The following is a 19,507-nucleotide window of genomic DNA, read 5'->3' as shown; positions in this document are numbered from 1 at the left end:
GGCTAGTTAGGCTGATGGGTCTACAATTTCCTGGATCGGTGGGCACTCCACCTTTGTGCAAAGGGATGACAGTAGCTGTCCTCCACTCAGCTGGGGTGAAGCCGGTACTCAGGCTTTGGTTGAATAGGGTGCCTAATGGTACTGCAAGTTCCTGCCTGAGTTCATGTAGGATGCAGACTGGGGTGTTATCAGGTCCTATGGAGGCTGTAATTTTTGCCTTTGAGAGGCAATGATGACTTGCTCCCTAGAGATAAGGGGGGGGGCAGGTACTGGAGATGTCCAGTTTTACTGATATGGGGAACAGAGGAGTGAAGTTTTCACTGAACCTGCCTGCCAGCAGGTTGGCTATATCTACTGGGTTTGTGTATGTGGTGTCTTTGACCACTAGCTCTGAGCAGATCTGGGTGCTTCCCTTGAGATTGCGGACATATGTGAAGAAAGCCTTATGATTGCCTTTAGTGGATGCGGCCAGTTTGGACTCGAAGTTTGCTTTGGAGGATTTCACTAGTGCTCTTATTTGCTTGTTCAGGCTAAGGAGAGATTGCTTCCAATTAGACACCTGCTCCTTCTTGGTCCTGGACAACAATTTTTCTCCTTTTATTATGGAGTTTATTTATTGTAGATGTCCGCCAGACAGGTTTACTCTTCCATGAGGAGGAGTATTTCATCCTGTCTGGTATTCCTGATTCCATGCAGCTATATAAATGCTCATATAGTACTTTGGTGTAAGTTTGGACATATGTGCCAGTTTCTGTGGAGGGGGCTGTGAAGCTATTTATACCTTCCCTCAGGAGGTTGTAATCAGCTTTGGAGAAGTTTTTTTGTTTGACCCTAGCTGGGTGGGGGTGGGGGGTGGGGTCGAGGGAGATGGTGACTTCGAAAGTGACTGATTTGTGGTTGGTTCTTACCAGGGATGATGACACTGTAGGGATGCTACAGTTGTTACTCATGGTGATTAATACCAAGTCCAAGATATTTTCACCTCTTGTCAGGTTGTCAACCAACTGGTCCAAGGAATGTGCATTGACGAAATCAAGGAATCTCTGGGCATTTTTGTTTTGGCATGAGTATTTCTTCCAGTCTATGGCTGGATAGTTAAAGTCACCCAGGATCAGGGTAAAGCGTTGAATCTTGATAGATTAGAAGAGGTCCAGATAGGTGGAGTGGGTATCTTGAGTCTGAGATGGAGGCCTGTAGCTAGCTATGATTTGAATAGGGGTCTTGACAATTGTTAATTGCACCTGGAGTATTTCCTGAGCATCATACTGTTTTACAAGCCTAGAGGTGTGTATGTCTTTTATATATATTGCAACTCCACCTTCTTTTGTTTTGCTGCCCCCAGCTTGGGGTCTGAATGAATGATAGGATGAGTAACCTGGTATGGCTGGGAAACTCTCCACAGCTTTGAACCAGGTTTCTGTGACTGCACAAATGTCAGCTTTTTCCAGGGTTAAGAATGCTTGCAATGACTGCAGTTTCATGTTTAGACTTCTAGCATTTAGCAGCAAGACCTTTAATTTACATTTTAATGAAATGTTCATGTTGGTAGTTTTGACTTCATTGCATTGCCTAAAAAAGGCAGTATGGGGGAGGCAAGAGCCTTTGCCAGGAGCCTGAAGCCCATGGGAGACAGGTGCAGGTCATCTGTGGCAAAGTATTGTGGCTTGTAAATCATGTCATCCCAGGCTGTCAGGTACTGGATCCCCTTTGAATGACACCAGAAACTAAGCCAGTTGTTAAAGTCAATTATTTTCTGTTTATATTGAGGCATCATTCTGGGTGACAGTAGAATGCTGCTTAAGGCTAGGGACATACCTGCCTGGGATACATACTCAGCAAGCTCGATCATGTCTTCATATAGTCCAGGGAGGTACATTTCAAGTCATTCACTCCAACAAGGGCTATGACAGAATCATAACAGTACCTGTTGAGAGACTTGAGTGCATTGGTGATATGGTGGATTCTGGCACCTGACAAACAACTAACAGGTCCCTTTTGTTTGGGTATGCTTTTGTGGAGGAGCTCCGCATATGTGGGAGTGTGTTGTGTAGGTTTGGATGGTGTTTGAGGTGTGGTGTTCGTGTTGCCAACCTTCTCAGTGCCAGATATACTGGTTTGTGGGGGAGAGCACAATGACACTAGGTGCTTGATGTAATTACATCTGTCACAAATTGTGTTCCTAGGTGGTAGTAGTAGAAGGTTGTCCATATACATGAGGCAGTTGCTACACTGTCTCAGGATGCCCATATCGACCACACTGGCAGGAGAAAATGTAGGAAATTGTCCATCCATATTTGTCATACTAGTTGGGATTCTACTGGGGACCCTCAATGATGAGGATCCCCAATATCACAGCAGATATGTTCTTACCATATCAGTCATTCTCTGGGGAGCCTCCTCATTATGTCCTAATTATCTTCTTACCTTCTCCTTCTCCCCAGCCCATGTGTGGACATTTTCTCCATCCAGCAACTGCTGCTGGAGTTCCTTATAATTTAAGCAATTATATAGATATGGATATAACTATATAGATATATATTGTGTGTTCATTTGTGCAATTAATTCTACTGAATACTCAGTTTGCTGATGGAGCGAATTTTGTTAATCTGTTAAGTAGACTGGTCAACATACCATTTTCAGTGACAAACTGGGCCATTATCACAATACAAAATATACAAGTCAGGAAGCATTTTTTGTCTAAAGCTGAAATATATAATACAGTGTAATACCATTGTGATAATACAAACCTTATAATATGAATTTGAAAACATGCATGTTTACTGGTAATTTAACTGTTTTGTACATCCCTATATGTACAATAGTTACATATAGATATTTTTTTTGTTTAGACATAGAGGTATGTGGACAGTTTATTTTTGGCAAACACATTACTTTAAACAATTAGGGATTTTTTTGGATGCCACATAATTATTTTTCAGTTATTCAGCATGGTTTAGTTTTAATGTGATTCCTGAGGTAGGTGCAGTTGTAGTCTTAGGGTCCTGACAACCAAATATGGCAACTATATATATGTGGTCCCATCTTTAGCCATTATATTTGAAGCATATGCAGATAGATTCCTTAATGGGCTGTTGCTTAAATTTGGTTTTAAAGAGCTCTAAACTGTTTCCTGCCCTGATATCTGGTGGGATTTGATTCCCCTTAGCTGGTCCAGTTTAGAGAATTATTTTCCCCCAACCATAGTTTTAAAATGAGGTTTGATGAGTGTTGGTAATTCAAAGGTTTCTCTAAAGTCATATGTTTGGGGCTAATATGTAATTTATTTTTTAATGCTGGGTACTGACCTACTTTGATTAGTTTGAATAACTGGATCATGAATAGTAATGTTGCCCAGTTATGCATTGGTCCATCAAGATGCAATATTGAGTTAGATTGCTGACCAGAAAGTCAGATGTGCAGATCTTTTTTATTGCTGTCTGGAATTTTGCTTTGGAACTAGACTGAAAACACTCTTGCTGACACATTAGTTCTCCTGCCCATCCTTACTAATCTGTGTTGACCTTAATTGTCTTGCCCTTAACCCTAAACCTACACTTTACCTTACAAAAAAAAAGGGAAATAATCCTGCCATGATTCAGAGTAGATATGTTCCTACGATGTCATTGGGGGTAAAGTTTCTGGTAGGGTTTTGTTTAACCAATCACAAAAGGAAAGCGTTATCATTTTGTGACTGTTTTGAATATTTCATCTGTTGTGTTTTGATCCTTGTGGTAAAATGGGATATATATATATATATATATATATATATATATATATATATATATATATATATATATATTGTAGGATCTAGGTATATATGAGTTTGCAGTTAGCAGTTGGGGCAGAACTAGTAAAGTTGGAAAAGAACCACTAAGTAAAGGGACTAGCTTTGCTCTTTTAGTGCAGCACCCATATGCATGAACCTGGGAACATCCGATAAAAATAACTAATCTGAGGAGGAGAGAAAGACAGAAAGAGAGAGAGAGAGAGAGAAAGGGTGAGACGGAGAGACAAGAGGACAGAAGGAAGGAAGGTTATATAAATCATAGATCTACCATGGAGAGTGTAGTCACAAATAAACAAATATGGTAAGTAGTAAAACATATTTGTTAAATATATGGATGCAACTCTAGTAATCAGCACGTTTTATTCTTTTATAGGCTCTGTCATTAATAGTTCCTCTCTACAACTACAGCCACATGCAGAATAAAAGAAACACATACCACCCATATTTGTCAGCTTTTGAAATAAAGGCAAAGATGGCCTGTCTGAAAAAAATTCACCTTGATGGACAAGGCATTCTTTAATAGCATCATAACCATTAACAACAATAGCTGATATACCACCAAGATCAAGGCTAAAAATCTGAAAGAAAAGAAAATATTGTCAATACAGTTTCAATATTTTATAAATAAAAACAATGTACTTGTGATAACATATAATTGGTCACAATCATTCAGCAATTCTGCTTAAAACTTCAGACAAAATCTGAACCAGAAACTTAACCTATAAGACCAAATCACAAGGTATAACGTAATTGTTTTATGGGACATATAGGATCATTTGACTATGGGCTAACTGAGATTCAGGATACTTTTTATGTGCAGCACCTTTTTAATATTTTAAAATGAAAAAAAGGTAGCAATATGTAACAGATACAATATATTTATTGTATGCATCAAGTTTCATAGTCATTTACACAAATAGAGTAAAAAAGAGTTAAATATTTCATCTGTGCTCCTTATCTCTAACTTGCAGACATTTGTGCTTTCTGACACTAAATGCACCACCAATATTCTAATTTGGTTGTTCCTTTTCAGCTGGTCATTATTCACTGAATGTGCATGTCCCATTTTTAGGGAAAGGAGCATAGTGTTTACTTGCAGTTAAGGTTAGGTGAGGAAGCAGCTAGTTTACTTCCCTCACAAACCACATGTTGTCATCACTGTGAACCAGTGATCTTGCTGCCTGAGTAAATGAAGTGAGATGAAATGTTGACAGGTGCGTATTAAAAATGCTTCTGCGTGTCATACTCATGTCATCTGGCACACTGCACTGACTGTCTTTGTATCTGTTCAGACACTCATCTGTCATCTACTAGGGCTCATATAAGAAGCAACAAAGTCCCCCAGGTCTGCAGAGATGCATAAAGAATGCTATAGTCTTGCTGACATTGACAACATTTTATATCATTATCTGGGTATCTGATAATTTGATCAGTGATCGATCAACTTATTTACATTCAGTCAGTACTAACAAAGGGAATAGGTACTTGAGTGACCTTGGACTACAAGTCGCTCCAAGGTGGGCACTTTTGGAGTTAGTTATATTAAACAGGAGAAAAAGAATTATCCCCATTTTTGTGGTATGTGGTGCTTAGGATCCCCAGCTAAATTGTTTGTATTGTTGTCTAAAGTTGGTGAAGTTTCTTTTCATTGAATCTATATTACCTTATCAAAAGCTGATACCAGTGAATGCTCTTTGATCAACCCATAAATATCGAATGCACTAAATAGCGGAGACAAGGAACAGCAATTTTTTCCCAGGGAAAAAAATTGCTGGGGCATTTTCGGGAGTTTGCCATTTCCTCCACTGTGTTGCGATCTTGGAGTTAGTATATTTAAATAGGGGTGTGTGGGGGGGGAGCCCCCCACTTTATGTTGTATTTCCATTTTTTTTTCAGAATAGAGATTTTTTTTCCCCTGGGAAAATAAATCGCTGTTCCATGTCTTCGGTATTTAGTGGGTTCGATATTTAGGAGTCGATCAAAGAGCATTCGCTCTTATCAGCTTTTGATAAGGTAATATAGACCCCTTTTCATTCATTTGGTCTGACAAGAAATGGTAGAGGAAAACTAGTCACTAACATATCACACTGTATCTGTTACCATTGCAGTGTGTTGTAACTGAATAACAAACAGAAGGACACTTATCATGTACTACAATGAATGTGACACCAGAGTAGCACTTTAAAAATGTTATTATTTGATGGACTCTATGATGCAGGGGAAAGCTGGGTTCAGAAACTGGGATACAAGCTATTTCATTAATGACCAAACTCAAAGGCAAAATATAAGTCAAAAAGACCAGCACTCAGGTGAATCAGACTTGGATAACAAAACTGCAAAAATAAGTCCAAAATCCAAGAACTGAAAATGTATTGTGAAGTTAAAGAACAAGATGAGTACCAAAGTTTTATTCCAATATAAAATCCCAAAGGTTTTGGGAATTACCATTCTTTAGTGTGTAAAAATGCAAAGCACTCACTTAAATATCTAATACAAATCACATGACAGTCACGAGCAATTAAATAATCAACAGTATAATATCTTACATAGAAAATCTAATACCCTATATAATAAAATCTAATACACTATATAAAAAAGATAATTCTTTTTAAAACCAAATAATAAATCTTACTTTATAAACATTTGTTTCTTCTTTAAAATAGGTTTCACATGAACCGCTACATTCAAGCCTGGTAGGCTATGTTGCAATGATGACGAAACCAGTAATGAATTTGTACATCCTGTTACAGACAGAAAATATTTAAGTGTTTTGCTACCTGCAATATGACTGCTATTGTATACATGGCATACTGTGTAGTATGCATGGCTTTTTATATAGGTAAATGTGTAAGAAAATTGAAAGACAGGATTACTGAACATAAATCTGAGATACGTAGGGAAGTGAGTAGTAATGCTTTAGACAGACATATGAGAGAAAAGTGAGATAATCATTTGTTTAGTTTTAGGGTTATAGATATAAAATACAAGGATAAGAGGGGGGTAATTTGAATAATGAATTACAAGTATGCGAATATTCATGGACAATTCACCTGGAAGCAGGCCACCCACCAGGCTTGAATGTATGTAAGATATTATAGTGTTGATTATTTAATTGCTTGTGATTGTGTCATGTGATTTGTATTAGCTATTTAAGTGAGTGCTTTGCTTTCTGTTTTACACACTAAAGAAAGCTTTGTATTGGAATAAAACCTTGGTACTCAACTTGTTTTTTAACTTCACCATACATTTCCAGTTCTTGGATTTTGGTCTTATTCAAACTCAAAAGCACCCATTCAGTCAGTACAAACCAACTAAATTTCAACAGAAATACAAATAGCATAGTTTATGTGGGTACAATACCAAGCAAGGGAATTCCCATCTGTAACATAACTAAATCTAAGAAAACAAAATGTTGGGGAATGTTATAGTCCAAACTTAGATTCCTCCTCTTTGGTTGGATAGTCTTGCCAAAATGGTGATGGCAAATCTGTCACATGTCAACTGCCCAAATACCCAGCAAACTCATACAACAGTAAAATAACAGCTAATCTGTGAAACAATTTTATTTTACAGTTGCAGAGGTCATAAGATGAAGTAAGAAATAAGAGATAAAAGACCAATTCCTGATACACTACACATATATTAAAACTTTGGTCTTATAGTCAGAAAAGGTACCATCTGCCAGTGGCATACCTCTCAACTGTCCATAATCTTTCCTCATATTTTTGGTCTGTTCCTCATAAAGTTTGTGGTGGCAAATCACTGAAGACTAAAGTCCCTAAACAATAACAGACATTTGAGTTTCAGACTTTATATCCTTCAGAAAATGCATGCTAACACAAAACCTGTTACTGTAGCAACTTTCTAAGTTCATAAGAGCAATATTTAAAATCTGTCCCTATTTTTGGGCCATTGTCCCCCATTATTTTTTGGCTTTGATTTCTTGTGCTAAGGGGTTGAGCGGTATGGCTACTGAGTCAGGGACCTCAGAGACTTTTATGTGTAAGTTTTCTTATAATCAGTTATAAGAGGTACAGATCTAATTAGTATCACCTGCCAGTGATAGATAATATTTTAAGATGCAGAAGTTCCTTGGATGTTAGAATAATGAGGTCAACTGATCGATTTACTTTTATGGATCTAATGTTTGTAAGTGTGTACTTAATAGACTAATTATTTTGGAACATGGCTTCAAAGTATATGGCGTATTGCACTGGTATATCAGCTGCATGGCCCTCTCTTATAACAAAATGTGTAAGATAGATTGTGACTCTGTCTAGGTTTGCATGAGTCCTATGACATTTGAATAAATGTATTGTTTGTGTTATGTTTCAAACTGCTGTTCTGAATGTTCTCCCTTAGTCTGGCTATATGAGAGAGCGAGATAAAAAAAAAATCATTGTTTCACATCTGCAGCCTCTGCAACAAACCACAAGAAATAAGTTCCCCAAAGTACCCACCGAGCCATAAGCAAAGCTGAAACCACACTTCATCTCAAACCACCCTCAAGCCTTAAGTTTTTTGCTACAACTTTTTAATAGTTTCATTAAAGAATGAATAGACTGCCCTTCCGGTCCATATAATTGTATTTCATTTAATTTTTCTATATTAGACAATGTCTGGATGAACATTTTATTTAATGGCAGCTTCTCTGATGGCAGTATCATAAAAATATTCATGGTGGCTGTGCTGGAAACCTATTATGCTTTTCCATTCTGCCTGAGGCTAAACTGTTTTTTTTTCTGTGGCGTAGAGTGACATTAGAGTGCACATGCATAAGTACCCTAAAAGGCACAAAGGTGTTAGACTTAATTGCCACAATTAATGATTGACATCTCCGAATTGTGTCCAGTATTGTGCAGTTTTTATAGTGACCTATGCGTTATCATATATAAGGAACAGAGTTATAAGGGGTCCAAATGCCCATGTCGGGGGAGTTTAGGGGGCAAACGGCATTTCCAAAACTGATTTTTGTAGTGACTTTTATTGGTCAGCGTTTAGATAGTTTTAGTTGTATTCTGCCATGTGAACAAATCACAACTTCCTCGTGATAAGCATACACATTTTGGACATCGGGAGAGGTACTTTTGGTATGGTGCTCTGCTATTTTGATACTTTGGTGAATGATGCAGAACTGTTTGGTGCAGTCTTAAACCTATCATTTTTGTTGGCAAAACTTTCTTTTGGTATCTAATTAAAAGGAGGAGAGGAATATACTACTGAGTTTCTGGTCATTGAAGGTTGCTAAAATATAAGTACTAGCTTTGAATTAGACACCACTAAGTTTATGAAGGCTGTATCTATCTTTGAAGGCAAAGAATATTTTAATAATTGATGACTTATAACATGTATGTCTTATCAGAAAGTCACTTTAAGTGTATGTATTTAGTCAGGAAATTAACTAAAGTAAAAGAACCATAAATGTTGCTGACAGATATAGATGAGTATATCCATTTAGTTCACCAAACAGTTGCTAGACATAGATTAAAAGAACATTCATAAGGAGTTTTTATCCAGGTTTGGTGCCTAAAATTTTGTTTGACTTTGTTTTATTGTAATCAATAAATCTATTTATTTATTGATTTTTGTGCTCAGGTGGTGTTCTGTTCACCACTAGCCTATCTGAAGGGAGACCCACATAAAAGAAAAAAAAAAAAACTTTCTCCGTAATAGTGAAAACAATGTGCATAGAGAACATGCTAGGAGTGCAAACAACAAAGTATCAAAATGTACATGGAAGTCAACGGTTGAAACAAAAGTACTAAAATAGTACAGAGTAGTGAAAAACAGATAAAGTAAAAAATGTAAACACACACACATATATATATATATATATATATATATATATATATATATATATATATAGGTTTACCATGAGAAGGTCAAACCAGACTCCATCGAATGATGGAATTACCGACCCACATCTGTTAAAACGACATTGTCAAATTCCAACATTGTTAAAATATGACTCGCCATAAATCTCAAAACGGGCTTTAACATGGATTGAGATGGGGGTGAGATTCATGCTTCGACAATGTCGGCTTCGACATCTGGACTTTGACTGAAGTGGGTTTGACTAAACTCACTTTGAACTTCTAATACCAAATCATACATATATATATATATATATATATATATATATATATATATATATATATATATATAAAACCATAAGCAGTGATACATAGGAATGAAGACGTGACAAAGAACATCTTTGGAAGCAGTTAGGTTAGTCTAGATATCCCATTATATCCTTAATTAGAAAATGCAAATAGCTGTGAAGGTGTTTAGGTTAAGTGTACCATTTTATGGTAAAGAAATATTTCTTAATAATAGAAATAAAAAAGATAAGTAGCAGTGGCTAAGAGTAATTAAACTTGTTGTGCATTTATTTGGTTATAAGGAATGAGACTGAGAAAGAAGTTTAAGAAGCTGTATCTCTTAAACAAGTGTCCACAGAAACATAAGAACTATTAATTACCATTGCATGTTTGTTCATTATAGCAAATGGGGAGCTACTTTAGCTTATACGACGAAAGAAAACTTAAAAATGCTGTAGAGTCACAAGTTAGCTGTTTTGTTACACTGCTTCATTTATTTACACAGAACAGTATAACATCATGGTGTCGTGTAAAACATATGTAGCAATATAACATTTGGGTAAATGCTGCCTAAATAAACTTTAATTGATTCTAGATATTTATTTACAAATACATTAACTGTAGCATGTTCTGTTGAAATTTAACAATAAAATCCTTGCCAACATTCCTGATTACTTTACTGTTGTGTTTTGTGCATTCCCATAAAATGCAGATGTATATGCTTGTTTCAGAAATTAGTTTGCTAGCTGAATCATTTCTTTCCCATAGTTATATGAAGTAAATGTGACTCAAGTGTTTGTATAATTTTCCATTGAGCTGTCAGTGCTGCGGGGAGTACTGCTTTTCATAAAGCAGATCTGCCTAATTTCTCTGACATACCATTGTACTCCTGGAGGTATAAGGTTTCAGCTGATGATCTAATAGAGTCATATTTTGTATGTCCTCCTTTGATATTTTTACCTTAGGGCCTGAATTATAATGTGTTATTCATTTTTGAGCATGGTGGAATGTATTTCTTAGGAACTAGGAGGTGGGAATGAATTATCTTAATTTTCCTGGCAGAATCCTGACTGAATGAATAATTTGAAATAAGGATCAATGTGTGCATGTAAAGCCATGAGTGAAGGTAAACTTTTAGTAATACTTGAAGAGAGTCAATAAATGAAGACAGTCAATAAACTAAGATTATCCATATGGGGTTGGATATCAAAATACATTTTTCTCTGTTAGCACTTTATCTCAAGCAGTAACCCTAGTCCTGATTCTTAAACAATCCTGTACAATTCCTCAAGCCATGAAGGCTAATGAGGAATAATGTAATCAAACTCCAGATTCCAAAACAAATTTTCATATTCCATCAAAGTGTAAAATATCAAATAATCACTGTTATCAAAGGGTAAAAATTACATGGACTTTGAATTCTAATGTAAATTTTCAAAGTAATAGAATTACCCATATTACTGAATAAACCACTGTAGCATATGTACAACTCTACCAGTATGTTGCAGTGGGTTGCAGCCCATATGCCTGTATTAACATTGCTGACCTGCAGGTGGTGCTGTCTGGGCCCAATGAAGTACTTTTTTTTTCAAATGTTTGTATTGAAAGAAAAAACTATATAGTATGTTAACCATAAATGGTCAATCAAAATTTTACAATATGAAAAAAAAACTATATCAACTATTTGCATTATGTACAGAGGCCTGAAAGAAATTCAGAATATTACAGACATATTAATAAAAGGAAAAAAAAATATGTGAAGCAAACAAATGATGTTTAAACAAGGTTAAAATCTGTTTGGAAAGTCTCAATAAGAGATGAAATCTTTATCCATGGGTTATTGCTGAAACTCTTTGAAAGTGTTCTAAGTTCTTTAATTCTAACTTCTTTGTTTATCATTTTTTCTTATAAAGACAAAAAAAAATCATCAAAACTTGGACAGGAAGCACAGGTCCATTTCCTTGTGATGCACTTCCTGGTTATTGCTAATATTGTCCATAAAATGTATGAACTGGATTTACTCATAGAAAAAGCTGCATCAGCATTAAAAAAATAATGTTTTGGTTAATGAGAAGTTCTCTGTAAATAAAACTGAAAGAAGTAATTCAATGTTTTTCCAAAATTGCCTTAGATTAGAACAATCATAAAAAATATGTAACCAATCTGCATTACATAGTGTTAGACATCTCCAGCAAATAATGTTGTTAGATTTTTTAAAATTTGGCAATTTTATTAGGGGTTAAAAACTTCCAAGTAAATGCACTCCAATACTGACCCCAGGAAGTGAATTTTACTGAAGATAGTAATTTAAGTTTTTCTGTCAGAGAGATTGTGTGAAAGACCTTTGGTCATTCCATTATTAATTAAGATGAACCTGTAATTTAACAAGATACTGTATAATTTAGATACTAGGTTGTCAAATTTTAGGTTGTTAAATAATATTTCAGAAATAAGTGTAATTAAGGGAGGCTGATCCAAATATGAGTTTTTAGTAATTCTGCATAAATCTTGAGAATAAATGATTATACTTTGTAACACTAACCAATCTTGCAATGTAAAGTTGTATTCTTTAATAATTTGTTGTACATGTAATGTTTTTAAGTCTTTAATACAATGTTTCCAGCAAATACATTTTTCACTTTCCCATTCATTGAAAAGGTTGATATGTAACTTATCTGAACATTTTTTTGTGATTTTGAAAGGAACTATTAGGCCAACCCAGATTTTGATATCTGCATTTGAGTTTACTATTTTTCCTAAAAAATGTTAATAATGTTATTTAAATAGTTTACATTTCTAGGTTTTGTCACATTATATTGAATGATGTGATAAAGAAAAAAAACAAATTTATTAGAAAGATTGTTGAAGAATATTTTAGATGACAGTGAATTTTCTGTAGTATAGCTAAATGATGAATTTTCCCATTTGAACTATAATTTGGATCAATCCATTTTAATATATTTTAAGTAATGATGCTTTAATATAGGTTTCTATGTCAGGAAACCTTAAACTACCACTATCCCAGGACGTAATATGTATATAGGCAATCCTGTTTTGTTAGGATACCATAAAAACTTCATTATTAAAGTCTTGTGTATAAATCTAATGTATTTTTTCCATGATGGGTGTTCAGTGCCAAGAAAATGTGCAAAAGCTTAGGAAGGAGAGTCATTTTTAATAATTGTAGTCTATTCTCAAAGGAGAAGAACATATTATTCCAACTGTTTATGTGTGCATTTACCAGGGATGCTATGTTTTTATAATTAATTTCTCTTGACTTTTCCGTATTGTTACACAAGACTATCTCTAAGTAATTTAACTTGTTCTCCAATGATGCTTTGATTAACCAGTTAAGATTTTCCCCTTATCACTGAGGATAAAACATTTAGATTTTTGTTTATTAAAATGAAGATCTGATTTTTTTATTATTTATTATTGTGTCTAATTTAGATAGCTCTTTATCTGACTTAGATAAGATTAGAAGAATGTCATCCACAAACAGGGCTGTTTCAGAATTATATTGATTATAAATATTAATGTCCTTCATTTTTTTGATTATTTCTTACTGATGATGCTAGAACTTCTATGACAAGGGCAAATAATATAGGGGATAAAGGGCATCCTTGTTTAGTGCCTTTGCTTATGGGTATGCATTTTGAGGTGAAAGGGCTTAGTTTGATGTAAGCCAAATTATCTTTATAGAAAGCTCTTATGGAGATAAATGACAATGGAAATGAAAACACTTTCAGTATTTCAAAAAGAAAATCCCAATTTAGCTAGTCAAATGTTTTTTTTTCAATATCTAGACTGACCAACAAAGCTTCATTTTCTCTGTTCAGAAATGTTGTCAATGTTAGCATTCTTTTAATATTCTCATGAATGTGGCTTTTATGTATAACACCACTTTGACCATTATGAATTAGTTTTGAAAGTGGGGCCTTTATTCTGTCCACAAGTGCAGACATAAAAATGTTGCAGTCATTATGTAATAGAGAAATTGGTGTATAAGATTTACATAATTGTGGATCTTTGTCAGTTTTAAGAACAGGGGTAATCAAGTAGTATCTCTAAGAATACAGGATCGAGTTATGTTTGACTTCAGAGTTTTATGAAGTAAGGATATAATGGTATCTGGAAAAGTTTATAAATCTCTATAATGATGTCATCCAGAACAGGAGATTTGTTAGGTTTAAGGCTTTTAATTTTATTTTTGATTTCACTTAGAGTTACTTTCTTTTCAAGACTTATACTAAGATCTTCTGGAATGACCTTTAAATTTAGAGTGGTTAATTCTTGTTCAGTGACATTTCTGATTAAGTTGTCACAGTTATAATGTTTAGTAAAATGAAACCTAAAAGCATCTATGATATCTCCAATATCAGAGACCAATTTATTAGTGCCTTCATGAAGTAGTTTTAAAATATTGAAAACCACAAACTCACTCTTTGAGACCCAAATAAGGGTATGAGAACGACACAAATAAGAGTTCCAAAGGATAGTTCCAAAAGATGACAGTTTTCCCAAACAAAACACCAGAATTCCGTTGTAAGACTGAAGTGTTTAATAATAACGCTTCCAAATACATACGTTTTCGAACACCTTCCTCAGAACATACATACACTTACTTTATTGCTGTATTTATACACCACTTGATTGAATAATAGATAATCATTTAAATTAATTAACCCATTAAGCATAATCTGCAAAAGTGTTTTGTTTAAAAAGCATTTGTTAATATTAAATGGTTATAATATGAAATAAAACATTGTAAGAAGTAATATAATGAATTAAAAATGTATAAAAAAATGTTTAAAATTGATATTATATACTTTATATAACCCATTTTTAAAATATATTTATTTATTTAATTTCTGCAAGGTTAAAAATATGTTTAAAAAATGATCTTTATCACCATCTGGTGGACAAATATCGAAATCACACTCTCACAATTTGGCTGCTCTCAGTTTCAATACTGGAGCTAGTGATATCATGTCGTTCAAACCAGGTTCCCTGACAACATCCAAGACAATTTGCCAGTACAATTCCCTATATTCAAGTTTTGTTTCCCACATGCCACCCCTAATTTCTTTGGGCACTATTTCAATGACAAAAAAATAAAAAATGGAATTCTCACATTTTTGGGAATGTCTATATAAAGCATTATTAATATTTCCCTTCCTCATTTCATAATAGTGCTCATAAATTCTGGATTTCAATTTCCTTTCAGTTTTACCTACATAAAAGGAAGAACAGGAGTGGCATGTGGCAATATATATGACCCCTTGTGTATTACAGTTGGCAAAGGATGTACTTTTAATTGTTTTATTTCTGTCAGGTACAAACAAATGTGAACCGGTCTGAATGTATTGACACTGGGAACATGATCCACATTTAAACGTTCCCTTTTTATGGCTAATATTTTTAGTAGCACCTTGTCCTCCAAATTCAAAAATGTTTTTTAAATTAGTGTCTCTCCTATATACAAACTTGATAGGTTTATTCTTCAAATGCTCTAAGTCAGTAATTTCCTGGAACCTTTCCCATTCCCTGCTTAGAACTTTTTTAAGTGGGAATGCATCACCTGTATAATCCATTACATAAGCAGTGGAAAAATTATTATTATCAACGGCCTTTGATGTAACATTGGGGTATGTATCCCCTGTTGAGATAGATTGGGTAGTATTGGTGGATTCATGACACCCAAGAATTGGGGAAAATCTATTCTTCCTACCTTCCATGACTGTTTCATATATTTCATCACACAAAAAGGATGGATATCCTCTTTCCTTAAACATGTCTATGATGAACTTGCTATCTGTTAAAAAATCTACTTCTTCTGAGGTCATCCTACTGGATCTAACAAGTTGTCCTTTTAATATATTTTTCTTTTGACCAAAAGGATGGCCGCTGGTGAAATGAAGATAAGAATTGGAAAAGGTGGGTTTCCTGTACACTTTAGAAATAAAGTGGTCATCACCCTTCCTTAATAAAACATCTAAATAGCAACATTCATCGTGGTTGATGCTATATGTAAAGTCAAGAAAATTTGTAGTAGATTTTATATACTCAAAAAATTCATGAAACCTTTCTAACGTGTCTGTCCAAAAAATGATAATGTCATCCAAAAAACGTTTGTAGAATACCCAAGAATTGCTATATTCACTAGAAATAATATACTTTTTCTCCCACCATGATAAAACAATGTTGGCGTAGGTGGGTGAACATTTAGCCCCCATGGCCACTCCCTTTTCCTGTTTGTAAAATTCTCCCTGAAAGAACATAAAATTGTGTTTCAGAACAGTCTCCATTAAAACCATAACTGTCCTAAATGTGTCATCACTTAAGTCACCAAAATGCAATATACTTTCCTCAAGCCAAGTCAAACCCATATCATGGGGTATACTGCCAAAAAGATCGATAACATCCAAGGTAATGAAAATTATATCCTTGGAAAAAAGGTTTACATTCACCTGTCTTAAAAAATCCCAAGAATCTTTAATAACTGTTGTACCCTGGTTTGATAAATTTTTCAGTTTCACATCCACATACTTGGCCAAGGGAGTGGTGACAGAGCCCTCAGAGGACACAATAAGACGCAAGGGTGGGTCATGGGGGTCTTTGTGGATCTTGGGTATCCCAAAAACTGAAGGGACCCTTGGAAATTGATTATGTAAATAATTAAACGTATCCAAGTCAATGGTACCTTCAAATAATAGGTCATTCAGGGTACAACAAACTTGAATATAGGGAATTGTACTGGCAAATTGTCTTGGATGTTGTCAGGGAACCTGGTTTGAACGACATGATATCACTAGCTCCAGTATTGAAACTGAGAGCAGCCAAATTGTGAGAGTGTGATTTCGATATTTGTCCACCAGATGGTGATAAAGATCATTTTTTAAACATATTTTTAACCTTGCAGAAATTAAATAAATAAATATATTTTAAAAATGGGTTATATAAAGTATATAATATCAATTTTAAACATTTTTTTATACATTTTTAATTCATTATATTACTTCTTACAATGTTTTATTTCATATTATAACCATTTAATATTAACAAATGCTTTTTAAACAAAACACTTTTGCAGATTATGCTTAATGGGTTAATTAATTTAAATGATTATCTATTATTCAATCAAGTGGTGTATAAATACAGCAATAAAGTAAGTGTATGTATGTTCTGAGGAAGGTGTTCGAAAACGTATGTATTTGGAAGCGTTATTATTAAACACTTCAGTCTTACAACGGAATTCTGGTGTTTTGTTTGGGAAAACTGTCATCTTTTGGAACTATCCTTTGGAACTCTTATTTGTGTCGTTCTCATACCCTTATTTGGGTCTCAAAGAGTGAGTTTGTGGTTTTCAGTACTGTGTTTTCACTCTTTACCATCCTACGTAGTTTTAAAATATTGTTTGCTTTAGAATGTAATTTGGCTCTTAATGGTAAATTATGCATGTGTTTGGGATTGAGAGCATAGGAATTTAATCTCATTTTTCTATTGCTAAGTTTGTTTTATTTGTCAATATAACTAGTTTTTTTTTTATTTAAATGCATCTATTTTTTTATCATTTGAGGCTAATTGTGAAGATCTAGGCCAGAGAGTGGTTAACTGAGATTGTAGATTATGTAGTTCTGATTCAAATTCTTTTAGTGTATTTTTACACCAAACTATAGTTCTGACATAACTATAAGCCTTCAGAGCATCCCAAATCATAATTATGTTGGTTTCAGAATTATTATTTGACTCTATAAATAATTTTAATTCTGTTAATAACCACAATTTAAAATCCTTAAGCTTGGTAATATAAGCAGGTATTCTAGTTATAGTATTTAATTTAGTAAAAATCTATTTGTATATCTAACATGAGACAATCATGGTCTGATAAAAGGCAAGGAAGAATAGTAAAAGATGAAAGTTTTAGTTTCAAATCATTGGAACAAGAATTCTGTCTATTTTGGTTTGAGTTTTAAATTTGTGGCCAGTGTGTGTGTAACAGAGTGTTTTATTATTTTTAGAGTTGTATGTATCATATAGATTGAGAGAATTTATCTATTTTTTAAGAATTGCTGCAGTAGATTTAAATCTAAGTGGATGGCTACTTGTGGTGTCAGAACTATCTAGTAAACAATTGAAATCACCCCCCCCCCTAAAATGAGATTCCCTTTTAATATACTAGCAATAAAATCAAGATGGTGTTTAGCAGTTGATACACCCAGTCCTAAAAACCAATAGAGATTAGCAAGTACCCAAATTCTATGGTTAAAATTTAGGATGATGATGGCTAATAATCCCTCAGGATCGTCATACTTATATATTTGTGAGCAAATAACATTATTCTTTTATAAGATCAGCACTCCTCTCCTTTTATATTTAAATGAGGCATGAGCTAGTATTGTATAAGTGTAGGTTTCCAAATATCTTTCTCTGTAGTTTTAAAGTGACTTTCTTGTAAGAGTAATATTTGTGGTTTATTCAATTTTAGATATCTTAAAAGGTTTGACCTGTTTTTTGAATTATTAGTGCCATTAATATTAACTGAAGTTGAAGATAAAGACATGGTGAGTTATGAGAGGAATTTATCAAATAGTCAGTGATGATTGATTTTATCTTCCCAGAACATTTCATGGAGATTTGAGACTTCCAAACTTTTACTTGTAAAAACAAAATATTTGTAAGAACCATGACTGTAGGTATGATATATGACATATTGTAATTAGGCTTAAATATAAAAAAAAAGAACAGGATAAACATCTTAAAATATGAAACAAAGGGTGCTTTTCCCAAAACCAAACATGGAATTTAAAAAAGTTCCCAGTTTGACAGACAAATTTAAATTAATCAGACTGCTTTCTCAAACCAACATAAGCATATCTACTAGCTCTACTATCTATTAGTAATGAGACTTGTGTTATAAATAATAGTTTCAATAGTTTCCAATATAGTAGTTATATTTCAAAAAGGAAAAGAAAGAAACAAAAAAAATTTATATCTCAAACTACATATATGAAACTGGGCACTGACAGCTTTAATTTAAGCCTCAAGAGTTTAAAATCTTAAAATCCTGAATAATAGTTGAAAGGACTATAGAAGAGAATAAATGCAAGATATCTCAGGTGAACTCTACTATAATAAAATAAGAATGAGTTGAAAAGTCATGCAGATGTATATATGTGTCATCAGGGCTGGAATTTTAAAGAAATAACAAATGTTATTACACCATGGCAACTCCTATGAAGTGAATTCAGGTCTAATAAGGAACTGATGAAATATTTGATATAAACTAATATAAAGAGTCTAGTAAAATTTGAACAAATGCAGAAAATCTTTATCTATTAACTTAAATCAAATGAAGATTTATATTTTAGTATCAAAAATCAAAAGAATAAAGCAGATGAAGAAGGGTAATAAATGTTCCCTTTATTATATAAACATTCTAAAAATGACACGTGCACAGATTAACAACTATACATAAAGTGCAAATATCAGAATGTACATATATTCTGGCACAGTCATTCATATCTAAATAGAATCTATATCAGTTTAACTGTGAAAATTTACACTTCATATTTGGAAGCTTATTAAATAAACTACAACTTGCATACATACTTGTAGA

At 33.8% G+C, this 19,507-nt stretch overlaps 1 protein-coding gene across 1 annotated transcript in view; it reads right to left on the bottom strand.

The window, feature by feature from the left end:
• Window positions 1-19,507, bottom strand: part of LOC122811147 (vitamin D 25-hydroxylase) — a 167,675-nt gene that overhangs the window by 70,370 nt on the left and 77,798 nt on the right. The window contains exon 2 of the mRNA XM_044082788.1: window positions 4,224-4,365. Coding sequence (XP_043938723.1) covers window positions 4,224-4,365 — 142 coding nt within the window. The remainder of the gene's footprint in view (window positions 1-4,223; window positions 4,366-19,507) is intronic.

The sequence above is a fragment of the Protopterus annectens genome, chromosome 9.part0 (assembly GCF_019279795.1).
Source record: "Protopterus annectens isolate FY-2018-M chromosome 9.part0, PAN1.0, whole genome shotgun sequence".
Taxonomy (NCBI): Eukaryota; Metazoa; Chordata; order Ceratodontiformes; family Protopteridae; genus Protopterus; species Protopterus annectens.
The sequence above is the reverse complement of the archived record's forward strand: the minus strand, read 5'-3'. Positions and strand labels throughout refer to the sequence as shown.